This window comes from Ranitomeya variabilis, chromosome 4, assembly GCF_051348905.1.
Source record: "Ranitomeya variabilis isolate aRanVar5 chromosome 4, aRanVar5.hap1, whole genome shotgun sequence".
Taxonomy (NCBI): Eukaryota; Metazoa; Chordata; class Amphibia; order Anura; family Dendrobatidae; genus Ranitomeya; species Ranitomeya variabilis.
The window spans coordinates 339146314-339160426 of NC_135235.1; the positions used below are offsets into that span (position 1 = coordinate 339146314).

Sequence of the window (14113 nt, forward strand, 5' to 3'; positions counted from 1 at the left end):
ATCTGCCCTATCTTCCCCTCCTATAAATTGAATACCCTCCCCCCCAATCCCTAGTTTAAACACTCCTCCAACCTTCTATCCATTTTCACCCCCAGCACAGCTGCACCTTCCCCATTGAGGTGCAGCCCATCCCTAGCGTAGAACCTGTAGCCAACTGAGAAGTCGGCCCAGTTCTGCAGGAACCCAAACCCCTTCTTCCTACACCAATTCTTGAGCCACTTATTAACCTCCCTAATCTCCCGTTGCCTCTCTGGCATGGCACGTGGTACAGGCAGTATTTTGGAAAATACCACCTTGGAGGTCCTTGCTTTCAGCTTGAAGCCTAATTCCCTGAAATCATCTTTAAGGACCTTCCACCTATCTCTAACTTTGTCATTTGTGCCAATGTGCACCATGACCGCTGGGTCCTCACCAGCCCCTCCCAGTAATCTGTCCACCCGATCAGCGATGTGTCGGACTCGAGCGCCAGGTAGGCAGCACACCGTTCGACGATCCCTGTCTTTGTGACAGATTGCCCTATCTGTTCCCCTAATAATTGAGTCCCCCACTACGAGCACCTGTCTGGCCTGCCCTGCTCTCCTATTTCCCTCCTTACTGGAGCAGTCACTCCTCTGGCTTTCAGAGGACATGCCTGGCTGCAGCAGTGCTACCCCTGTACTGGCACCCCCCTCATCTGCCAGCTTAGCAAACTTATTGGGGTGTGCCAGATCAGGGCTAGCCTCCCTGGCACTTTTCCCTCTACCCGGCCTTCTAACTGTCACCCAGCTTGCTGCTTCACTGTCCTGCAGCTCCATCCTACCATCCCCGTGGACCAACCCAACTTTTTAATGTGTTGGGTGGTCTGCAAATAATTAATGGTTGGTCTGCTGGAAATGGTAAGAAGGATTTAGATGGCATTAACTCCTGTCCTGGAAGGTTTATAGTTAAGTTTCTGACACCCATGTTGTTATCCCTTTATGTCCTTCTAGCCTTTGAAGATACCTGATGAAGTATAAACATGTGGGACAGTTGCACAGAGTTGAATTTATTGATGACATTTTACTGAATGGCGTTTTTTTCCCCCCAAACAATTGAGATTCTTTGGGGTTTTGTACTGCTTTCTCCAGCTTTGAGATGTGGACAAGAAAATGGGTTTGGTGAGACTTGCAACTGGGTCTAAGCTAGATGTATAATTCATAACTTTTAAAAAATTGACAGAAAAGTTACAAATTGTCAATCCAGTAGGAGAGTGGATCAAAAATTGGAAAAACAGCTCTAGACTGAATTTCATATTGAAAGATGTGCAACATTTTAAAAAATACTCTTCCTGATAAACTAGTTTGTAATTGTACAAACCGACTGTTGGATTTACTGAATATGAAAAATAAGGAATATTTTATGTATTCATTTAGTAAAGTCAATTAATGGGATTCTCCTTAAGTTATTTTGCATCTGTTTTGCATTTTCAGATCTCTTGTCGAGCTGCAAATCGTAATGCATCACAGGACTGCACAATTTGCATTCAACCTTTATCCACATTCAGAAATGGGGTACTATGAATGTGGTCGCGATCTCTTCACATTTGTCACAGTGGCATCCACCCATATTATGCGCACTCTACAAAGACCAAAAAAGAGCAGACAGACCAAAAGGAAAGTTAATCACCGACGATTTCTTCAAAACCAAATTTTAAGGTGAATTTTAATACTAAATATTAGTGTGTTCTCTAGACATAATTTATTTTAAATAGTTTACTAACAACTAGAATCATTTTTTTTTTAGACGATGAGTTTTTTATGATGCATATTTTTTTAAAAAATGCAAGTAACCTATTTTACTCAATGGGTGCAGAAATGAGGAGAAAATCTGCAACATCAAAAATCCACCCAATGCTTGTCATGGGAAAATAGCCTAAGATGTTGCATTTTTGTGCAACAACAATGCACAGCATCAAATACTCACCAAAAACACACTGTGGGAACTTTCAATTTATGCTGGTGTATGTGCTGTGGATGATGAGATTCCACAGCGCTGTGTGACATTTGTGACAGAAGACTGCCCTCTACTGCCAGAAAGGAAACTTGTGAAACCAAAACGATGGAGAAGTGTTTTGGGAAGGGCAAGTTTAGATGGAGCACCAGATCAGGTGACATCCATGAAACAATTCCCCAATATTAAAGGTTGGAGTGCCGAAGCAGGAAGGGATTTGGCATCAACAAAAGAGAGTGTCAGGATGAGGGCTCAGAGGGATGCTGCGGCCAAGACACAGGGATGCATTTGAGGGCCCAAAGCAGTAGGCTGTTGTACACCCCCGAGCGAGATCCAGACTGCGCCGGTTAAGATCCATGGACCAGACCACACCAGTCAAGTCCTGAGGACTAGTTCTGAGCCAGTCAAGATCCGAGGACCAGACTGCGCCGGTCAAGACTTGAGGCCCAGCTTTGCGCCAGTCAAGATCCAGCAGCCAGACCATGACAGACAAGACCCCAAACATCTTATTTTACCATTGAATGAGCGAGGGTTTATTATTTACAGGATGAGTGGAAAGTTTTATGAATACCTATTTGGGGTAGATACAACCTTTTGATCTGTTTTAATTGCATTGTTTTGTGAGGAATGGTGACTAAAAAATTCCAATTCTGGTGTCTTCATTGCTTGTTTCTCATTACGCGTTTACCAAGGGTTAATTAATTTTATGTTTTGAAAGATTGGACTTTTTGGCTGTGTGCCCCCAATGAGTTTTTGGTGCACAACATTTTACAATTCCTGCAAAGTGGGTGTGATTTATAAAAATCTCACGGCCACTGACCTTTTTAACGCAGTGTGACCTGACCTGTAGTGCTTGTTTCAAATCCAGTTTTGGCCTTGTCCTGGCTCTCATAGACTTACATTGAATTGTGACTTCTGGATCGCTCCAGTAGTGAAAAGAAAAAGAGAAAAGGCGCTATAAGTGTGTTACCCCCAATATAAATATTCAAAAAAATGATGTGCACACCGTAAATCAAAGTCAATTGGTGCAGGCTGAACATCAAACAGTCCAAATATCAAGGAAAAAACAGCTGCACTCAAGTAGTTGAAATTTATGCAAAAGATCTTGTTTCTTTATTCACGTATACAGACATCACTAGGTGCTTTAAGACATATAGTGATTGCGGACAATAAGGTTAACGTTTCGACCAGGAACGGTCTTTATCAAAGCCTCACTTGTGCCAGAAGGATAAATGGAGGACAGAAAAGATATAAGGAGTGAGTCCCAATAGGGCAGCTCTAGTAGGATTTTGGATAGATCATGTCCGCCTTGTCGGTTACCCCCAATATAAGACATAGCGAGCAAGGGTTTGTAGATGCTTACCTGCCTGGGTTGTGACCCGGCACAACACCGTACTTGTGAGAATAAAGGGCTGCTGCTCCGACCGCTGACCCACATGCCGGTGGGAAGAAACATATTCAAACCAAACAGGAAAAAGAACAGTGATTCCCGGGCGCTGCCACAGAGTAAAGACAAGGGCATATGTTCTCTGGATCTTTACTCATACAGCGTGTTTCGAAGTCGGGTTTACTTCTTCATCAGGTATAGTATGTTATACAGAGCCTGGTTCCTCTATATAGGGAAAGAAAGTAACTTATACACAATTTAAAACAATAAATAAATGATTAAATACTTAGAAGAAAAAAATTGCTGCACTCACCATGTTGTAGAAAGTATCAAAAAATCCAGGACCCGTTGAAGCGGTAACAGGCAAAACTGCCGTCATCCATTCCTACACTCCCCGCATTTCTCCAAAGCCCGCTTTCCAGACTCAAATGCCTATACCCTAGAGGTGAAATAAAGGTTTTTTGAGTCATATCTTCCAGAGCAGTTGTCTGCCAGTATACTAGCCATGCTCACCAACACTTGTCTGCCTGTGTATCAGTCGTGTCTGCCTTCCTGCCTGTGTATCACTCATGCCTGCCAGCACTAGCCTGCCTGAATACCAGCCATACCGCTAGCATCTTCTTGCCTGTGCGTCAGTCTTGCCAAGTCACCATACCTACCATGTCAACCTCTACTTGCAAAGTCTACCCATTCCTGGCCATTCCAGTCTCCTGTCCCTGGGGGTCAGCTGCCATGTATCCAAAATCAGTCCTAGAGCAGCACCTGGTTCCGCCCCCTCATCTCTCCTCAGATCACGGTATCGTCAGCTGCTGATCATCTGAGGTCAGACTTTGCGTGCCACTTAGTCACGCACCTCTAGACTCTTCTCAGGTCACGGTCCAATGGTTTCACCACCCCATCCGTAACATTATATTTCCCCCACGCAAAATAATAATGCCTATACTCAACTCTGCTGCTGGCGCTGTTCCAGTGCTGTCGGTATAGGGGTCTCCCAGGGCTAGCGTGACATTATGTCACATGAGCCCTGCAGCCAATCACTGTTCGCTTCACTCTCACCTTCTTTGGACAAAACTATCTAACTGGTTCAACTGACACAGCTCCTATAAACCATTACTGCATTGTAATAGCATTGCAGTTTGAGATTTTTTGAAAATAAAACTCCTAGCAGGCTCTCTAGTTTTCAGCGCTGAAGAGGAAGACCATCACTGGATTTTCAGCCAATTAGCACCCACATTGGTGACCAAATTGTCTAGAGAGCAAAGTGGCCACAGTGGTGATGATTTTGTCATTGACGTGGCCACAGATTGACTGCACCTGTCACGTGACGTTGAAACCATTAGAGTGAACATTGGTGGGGGAGACATGGGTAGCAATCTTCGGGAACTGTAGGGGATATTTTAGTTGAATATATATATATATTCTTTTCACTTTCAGCCCACCATAGTCTTTAAAGGGAGTGACAAAGTCACTGGCACAGTGCTTTAGGGGAGATATGTTTCACTGAGGCTATAAGCTTCAGTGATTTGAAACCCACAATTTTGCTTCAGCACACTGTGTTGACAAGGGTTAATCAGCTGTGCTGGGTTTTTGTGGACAACCATAGAGCTGGTGGGAGGTTGTCCACCTTATCTCCACTCCAGGGTGTGGATCAGTGTGTCTTAGGGCACTGTCACACAGTGGCACTTTGGTCGCTACGACGGCACGATCCGTGACGTTCCAGCGATATCCATACGATATCGCAGTGTCTGACATGCTGCTGCGATCAGGGACCCCGCTGAGAATCGTATGTCGTAGCAGATCGTTTGAAACTTTATTTTGTCGCTGGATCTCCCGCTGTCATCGCTGGATCGTTGTGTGTGACACCGATCCAGCGATGCGTTCGCTTGTAACCAGGGTAAACATTGGGTTACTAAGCGCAGGGCCGCGCTTAGTAACCCGATGTTTACCGTGGTTACCAGCGTAAAAGTAAAAACAAACAAACCGTACATACTCACATTCCGGTGTCCTTCAGGTCCCTTGCCGTCTGCTTCCCGGACTGACTGAGTGCCGGACGGAAAGTACGAGCAGAGCACAGCGGTGACGTCACCGCTGTGATCTGCTTTCACTTTACGGCGGCACTCAGTCAGAGCGGGAAGCAGACGGCAAGGGACCTGAAGGACACCGGAATGTGAGTATGTACGGTTTTTTTTTTTTTACTTTTACGCTGGTAACCACGGTAAACATCGGGTTACTAAGCGCGGCCCTGCGCTTAGTAACCCGATGTTTACCCTGGTTACCCGGGACCTCGGCATCGTTGGTCGCTGGAAAGCGGTCTGTGTGACAGCTCTCCAGGGACCACACAACGACTTTCCAACGATCACGGCCAGGTCGTATCGCTGGTCGTGATCGTTGGAAAGTTGCAGAGTGTGACAGTACCCTTAGAGGCTAACTCCACAGAAGTGTTTGTTCTTCTGCTAACCTGAACTGTGCGTTTTGCTAACCCTGAGCGGGCGGATCCCCACTACCACAAGGTCTATGTTTTTGTGTTACCACTTTGTTTTTGTTTTGTTTTTTTCCCAAAGGGCCGAGCTTATTTTGATTTCACTTTGATTTATGCTGCATATACAGGTGCTTCTCACAGAATTAGAATATCATCAAAAAGTTAATTTATTTCAGTTCTTCTATACAAAATGTGAAACTCAAATTTTATAGTCATTACAAACGGAGTGATCTATTTCAAGTATTTATTTCTGCTAATGTTGATGATTATGGCTTACAGCCAATGAAAACCCCAAAGTCATTATCTCTGTAAATTAGAATACTTTATAACATCAGGTTGAAAAATCATTTTAAAATCCGAAATGTTGGCCTACTGAAATGTATGTTCAATAAATGCACTCCATACTTGGTTGGGGCTAGTTTTGCATCAATTACTGCAGCAATGCGGCATGGCATGGAGGTGATCAGCCTGTGGCACTGCTGAGGTGTTATGAAAGCCCAGGTTGCTTTGATAGCAAACTTCAGCTTGTCTGCCTTGTTGGGTCTGGTGTCTCTCATCTTCCTCTTGACAATACTCTATAGATTCTCTATGGGTTAAGGTCAGGCGAGTTTGCTGGCCAATCAAGCACAGTGATACTGTTGTTTTTAAACCAGGTATTGGTGTTTTTGGCAGTGTGGACATTTGCCAAGTCCTGCTGGAGAATGAAACCTCCAACTCCAAAAAGCTTGTCGGCAAAGGGAAACATGAAGTGCTCTAAAATTTCCTAGTAGACAGCTGCACTGACCTTGGTCTTGATACAACACAATGGACCTACACCAGCAGATGACATGACTCCCCAAACCATCACTGATTGTGGAAACTTCACACTAGATCTCAAGCAGCTTGGATTGTGTGCCTCTCCACTCTTCCTCCAGACTCTAGGTCCTTGATTTCCAAATGAAATGCAAAATTTACTTTCATCTAAAAACAACAACTTGCACCACTGAGCAACAGTCCAGTTCTTTTTCTCCTTGGCCCAGGTAAGACGCTTCTGGCGTTGTCTATTGGCCATGAATGGCTTGAATACAAGGAATGCGACACTTGTAGCCCATGTCCGGGATACGTTTGTGTGTGGTGGCTCTTGAAGCAATGACTCCAGCAGCAGTCCCCTCCTTGTGAATCTCCCCCCAAATTTTTCAATGACCTTTTCTGAACAATCCTTTCAAGGCTGTGGTTATCCCGGTTGCTTGTGCACCTTTTTCTACCACATGTTTTCCTTCCACTCAACTTTCCATTAATATGATTGGATACAGCACTCTGTGAACAGCCAGCTTCTTTAGCAATTACTTTTGTGGCTTACCCTCTATGTGGAGTGCATCAATGACTGCCTTCTGGACATCTGTCAAGTCAGCAGTCTTCGCCATGATTGTGGAGTCTACTGATACAGACTAAGGGACCTTTTTAAACGCTTATGAAGCCTTTCAAGGTGTTTTTGGTAATTATTATAATTTACTGAGATAATGACTTTTGGGTTTTCATTGGCTGTAAGCCATAATCATCAACATTAACAGAAATAAACACTTGAAATAGATCACTCTGTTTGTAATGACTCTATATAATATATGAGTTACACTTTTTGTATTGAAGAACTGAAATAAATTAACTTTTTGATATTTTAATTTAGTGAGAAGAACCTGTTCTTAAACACACAGTGTTCCCGTGTCTACCTCCGTGTACAGCTGAGTGAGCCGATCTACCACAAGGGGTTGTGCAGGCTTGGAACAACAATATATAGTCACTCTGTGAATGCAGACTGCCAAATTGATATAGCGTGTGGTGCGCACAATCAATGTCGCAATTCCCCTGTATACAAGTGACAATATGTAGCCAATTTACATACTTGTGATTATTTCAATTAGTTAGCGACATGACAACCAACATCCTCTGGCTTCTCTCAATTTTTTTCTGGTGTTTTTTTTTCTCAATATGTGATTTAACGATTGGATTCATTTATTTTATATGTTGATAAATAGATCAGACTTTTAGGGATTCACTGATACAAAATTTGTGTATTTTTTATTACTTCTTAGTTTTTAATATGGCAAAAGGTTTGGCCGATATAGGATACGGCCACTGCTTTTCAGGGCTTATCTACAGCATTCTATAATACAGCAGTGCGCAGGTGCTGGGCCTCTCTGACCTTTCTCGGCGCCTGCGCACTGCAGTACTTTACTCTACTGTCAGCAGGGCAGATACAGTGCCTTGCAAAAGTATGTGGCCCCCTGGAACTTTTCAACCTTTTCCCACATATCATGCTTCAAACATAAAGATACCAAATGTAAATTTTTGGTGAAGAATCAGCAACAAGTGGAACACAATTGTGAAGTTGAACAAAATTTATTGGTTATTTTACATTTTTGTGGAATTTCAAAAACTGAAAAGTGGGGCATGCAATATTATTAGGCACCTTTAACTTAATACTTTGTTGCGCCACTTTTTGCTACGATTACAGCTGTAACTCGCTTGGAGTATGTCTCTATCAGTTTTGTACATCGAGAGACTGAAATACTTGCCCATTCTTGATTGAGATTGAGGTCTGTACTTTGACTTGGCTTTTCTAACACCTGGAAGCGTTTATTTGTGAACCATTCCATTGTAGATTTTGCTTTGTTTGGGATCATTGTCTTGTTGGAAGACAAGTCTCCGTCCCAGTCTCAGGTCTTTTGCAGACTCCAACAGGTTTTCTTCAAGAATGGTCCTGTATTTGGTTCCATCCATCTTCCCAACAATTTTAACCATCTTCCCTGTCCCTGCTGAAGAAAAGCAGGCACAAACCATGATGCTGCCACCATCATGTTTGACAGTGCGGATGGTGTGTTCAGGGTGATGAGCTGTGTTGCCTTTACGCTAAACATATCGTTTGGCATTATTGCCAAAAAGTTCGATTTTGGTTTCATCTGACCAGAGCACCTTCTTCCGCATGTTTGATGTGTCTCCCAGGTGGCTTGTTGCAAACTTTTAAACACTTTTTATGGATTTCTTTGAGAAATAGCTTTCTTCTTGCCACTCTTCCATAAAGGCCAGATTTGTGCAGTGTATGACTGATTGTTGTCCTATGGACAGACTGTCCCACCTCAGCTGTAGATATCTGCAGATCATCCAGAGTGATCATGGGCCTCTTGGCTGCATCTCTGATCAGTCTTCTCCTTGTTTGAGATGAAAGTTTAGAGGGACGGATGGGTCTTGGTAGATTTGCAGTGGTATGATACTCCTTCCATTTCAATATGATCGCTTGCACAGTGCTCCTTGGGATGTTTAAAGTTTTGGAAATCATTTTGTATTCAAATCTGGCTTTAAACTTCTCCACAACAGTATCACGGACCTGCCTGTTGTGTTCCTTGGTCTTCATGATGCTCTCTGTGCTTCAAACAGAACCCTTAGACTATCACAGAGCAGCTGCATTTATACAGAGACTTGATTACACACAGCTGGATTATAATTTATCATCATTAGGAATTTAGGACAACATTGGATCATTCAGAGATCCAATATGAACTTTTGGAGTGAGTTTGCTGCACTGAAAGTAAAGGGGCCGAATAATATTGCACACCCCACTTTTCAGTTTTTGAATTTCCACAAAAATGTAAAATCTAATATATAAAGCTGAATGTGTGTGTGTGTGTATGTATGTATGTATGTATGTATGTCCGGGATTGGCATCTGAACCGTCGCAGCTACAGCCACAAAATTTTGCACAGTCACACGTCTGGACCCCGAGAGCGTCATAGGCTATGTTGTGAGGTGAAATTTTAACCCCGCGCTTTCCAATTCACCAAACAATTTTGCCCCTATCGACATAATGGGGAAAAAGTGAAAGGAAAAGTGTTGGAGGCGTCGCAGCTACAGGCACAAAATTTTGCACAGTCACACGTCTGGACCCTGAGAGCATCAAAGCTATGTTGTGAGGTGAAATTTTAACCCCGCGCTTTCCAATTCACCAAACAATTTTGCCCCTATCTACATAATGGGGAAAAAATGAAAGGAAAAGTGTTGGAGGCAAATTAACAGCTGCCAGATGTGAACAAGGGGGACTTAAAGAATGACAGCGATGGCGCCAAAGAGTATATACTGTACAGTTGCTAAGGTGGGGCCCCAACATGGGATAATCACCACACCACCACGGGGATATGAACACACACACAAAATGCGCCACATACTACCACGTGCTCGAACACATATACCACCCTCAGCGCACATTTCACCACACATACACCAACCTCGCCACATAAAAGTAGAAACACAAAAGTCGCCGCTCAAAACTCGCCACGCGCAAAACTCTCTACATGCAAAACTCGCCACACGTGCAAAACTCACCTCATGGAAAACTCGCCACACGCAAAACTTGCACACGCAGAAAAATTGCCACACGCAGAAAAATTGCCACATGCACAAAAGTTGCAACACATGCAAAAGTTGCCTCACACAAAACTTGCACATACTCAAAAGGCACCACACATAAAACTCGCCACGCGCAAAACTCGCCATGCGCAAAACTTGCTGCACACAACGCTAACCTGTCACATGCAACTCGACACACAAAAAGTTGCTACACGCATGTCGCCACACAAAACTCATCTCACAAAAGTCCCTACATGCATGTCGCCACACGCAACTCAACACACACAACTTGACACACGAAACTCGCCCTAAAACACACACAAGTCTGGTATTATCCTTCAAAAATAAAAATCTGATTAATAAGCAGACAAACTACAAGAGCAACAAATGTACCATATAGGAATCCGGCAGCTGTCAGTCACATGACCAGTCTATTATGTGTATGTGTGAGCTAATATATACTGCCAGGGGGTGGGCTTACTGTTGGCTGGGGATTTATCAGGCTGCCATTTTAGCTTACAAATACTGAGGTAAAAATACTGACCAAATAACGTGTGAACGAGGTCTAATACAGGAGGAGATGACATACAGATATATACTATATACAGGAGGAGATGACACACAGGTATATACTATATAGAGGAGGAGATGACATACAGGTACATACTACATACAGGACGAGATGACATACAGGTATATACTATATACAGGAGGAGATGACACACAGGTATATACTATATACAGGAGCAGATTACCTACAGGTATATAGTATATACAGGAGGAGATGACATACAGGTATATGCTATGTATAGGAGGAGATGACATACAGGTATATACTATATACAGGAGGAGATGACACACAGATATATACTATATACAGGAGAGATGACACACAGGTATATACTATATAGAGGAGGAGATGACATACAGGTACATACTACATACAGGACGAGATGACATACAGGTATATACTATATACAGGAGGAGATGACACACAGGTATATACTATATACAGGAGCAGATTACCTACAGGTATATAGTATATACAGGAGGAGATGACATACAGGTATATGCTATGTATAGGAGGAGATGACATACAGGTATATACTATATACAGGAGGAGATGACACACAGATATATACTATATATAGGCGAGATGACACACAGGTATATACTATATACAGGAGATTACATACAGGTATATCTAATATATAAAGCTGAATGTGTGTATGTATGTATGTGTGTATGTCCGGGATTGGCATCTGCACCGTCGCAGCTACAGCCACAAAATTTTGCACAGTCACACGTCTGGACCCCGAGAGCGTCATAGGCTATGTTGTGAGGTGAAATTTTAACCCCGCGCGTTCCAATTCACCAAACAATTTTGCCCCTATCTACATAATGGGGAAAAAGTGAAGGGAAAAGTGTTGGAGGAAAATTGACAGCTGCCAGATGTGAACAATGAGGACTTAAAGAATGAGAGCGATGGCGCCAAAGGGTATATACCGTACAGTTGCTAAGGTGGGGCCCCGACATGGGATACTCACCACACACGGGGATATGAACACAAACACAAAATGCGCCACACACTACCACGTGCTTGAACACATATACGACCCTCAGCACACATTTCACCACACACACACCAACCTCGCCACATAAAAGTCGAAACACAAAAGTCACCACTCAAAACTCGCAACGCGCAAAACTCGCTACATGCAAAACTCGCCATATGCAAAACTAGGCTCACGCAAAACTCGCCACACGTGCAAAACTCACCTCATGGAAAACTCACCTCATGCAAAACTTGCACACACAGAAAAATTGCCACATGTACAAAAGTTGCACCACATGCAAAAGTTGCCTCACACAAAACTTGCACATACTCAAAACGCACCACACATAAAACTCGCCACGCGCAAAACTCGCCATGCACAAATCTTGCTGCACACAACTTGCTACACTAACCTGTCACATGCAACTCGACACACAAAATGTTGCTACACGCATGTCGCCACACAAAACTCATCTCACAAAAGTCGCTACATGCATGTCGCCACACGCAACTCAACACACACAACTTGACACATGAAACTCGCCCTAAAACACACACAAGTCTGGTATTATCCTTCAAAAATAAAAATCTGATTAATAAGCAGACAAACTACAAGAGCAACAAATGTACCATATAGGAAATACGGCAGCTGTCAGTCACATGACCAGTCTATTATGTGTATGTGTGAGCTAATATATACTGCCAGGGGGTGGGCTTCCTGTTGGCTGGGGATTTATCAGGCTGCCAATAGCAACCAATCACAGCTCAGCTTCTATTTTGCTACAGTTAATTAACCTGAGCTCTGATTGGTTAATATAGGCAACAAAGACATTCTCAGTATAACAAAGCTAATATATGTTGTGAAATGCTTCTATTAGCTTAGTTTTTGCCTTTTAATAATTACATTTCTATCTATTTGTTTTGTGGTTTTTGTGTGCAGAATACATTTTTGTTAACACATTCTATTTTGCTAACAGCAGTCATTAACCCGGGCGAAGCCGGGTAGTACAGCTAGTAACCAATAAATTTCGTTCAACTTCACAGTTGTGTTCCAATTGTTGTTGATTCTTCACCAAAAATTTACATTTGGTATCTTTATGTTTGAAGCATGATATGTGGGAAAAGGTTGAAAAGCTCCAGGGGGCCGAATATTTTCGCAAGGCACTGTAAGAACGCCTGCACAGGAGCACGATGCTGGGGAGCAATAAAGCAATAGGAGGGCGGCGATCATAAGAAGATAGGAGGTGCCGGACCCGGACCTGCGACACCCATCAGACAGGACCGCACCGGACTGCCCCCCCCGGGTAAGGATAATAAAACTTATTTTTCTTATCGGACCAGGGGCTTATCTACAGCATTATAGAATAGAGTTGAGCGATTTTTACTTTTTTCGGATCGAGTCGGGTTTCGCAAAACCCGACTTTGTCAAAAGTGGGTCTGGTGAAATCGGCCAATTATTGTGAAATGTCGGGGGCCGACTGAAACACGAAACCCAATGCAAGTCAATGGGGAATCAAAGTTGGCAGTGAGTGGAGGACAGGAAAACACCTACAGTGCCAATTTTAATGCCAAAAACATCAATTCTGATTACTTAAGCTTGTCAATCTTAATTTACTTTATAATAATAGTTAGGCATTGAAAACTGGGGGTCATTTGGCTAAAGTTGTGGGGGGGTAGGGCTGGCTCAAGATTTTCGTGGGCCCAGGAAACGCGGAATATGTCACGGCGGTGGAGCAGGGAGAGGTAAGTATTTCAACTTTGCAAGTGCTGTGATCCTGAGCAAGCAGGGGGGGCCCACTCGTTGGCACTGGCACAGGGCCCCTCATAGTACGGCGGTGTGTTTGACTGCGGGTGGCGCCTCCCACTGGCAGAGACACTTTTGCGTACTATGAGGGGCCCTGTGCCAGTGACGTCGCCAATGAGTATGCCCCCCCCCCCACCTGATGAAGGAACCTGCACTTTCATCTGCACCTTCCTCTTTGTCCCCGTGTAAGGTGGTATAGTATGCAGGAAGGGGAACCTGACTTTCAGCAGAATCAGATTCTGGCTGTGTAGAGTGCAAGGGGAATGTAGTGGTCTGGGTCAATGTACCAGCAGACTCATCTAGCAGTGGCTGGGCAATGGGCAGGATGAGGAGGAAACACAGATATAGGCCCAAATAATAAAGTGGGCTAAATGCAGATCAAAATTGGTAACAGGACTAAACAGGCGCATTGCTTTGTTCAGTGGAGGAAAACTGTAATGAGTGGCAGACACAGTTAGTAGGCCCAAATAATAAAGTGGGCTAAATGTCTGCCAAAAAATTGTTCATAAATAAACAGGTGGCATAGCTAGGTACAGGGGTGGG

The 14113-nt window shown here is 43.6% G+C and overlaps 1 protein-coding gene across 1 annotated transcript in view; it reads left to right on the forward strand.

Annotated features, from left to right (window-relative positions):
* Nucleotides 1-1511: 1511 nt before the first annotated feature.
* The window catches only part of C4H19orf85 (chromosome 4 C19orf85 homolog), a 58105-nt gene continuing 45503 nt past the window's right edge, over nucleotides 1512-14113 (forward strand). Inside the window, exon 1 of the mRNA XM_077257527.1 lies at nucleotides 1512-1673. Coding sequence (XP_077113642.1) covers nucleotides 1525-1673 — 149 coding nt within the window. The 5' untranslated portion in view covers nucleotides 1512-1524. The remainder of the gene's footprint in view (nucleotides 1674-14113) is intronic.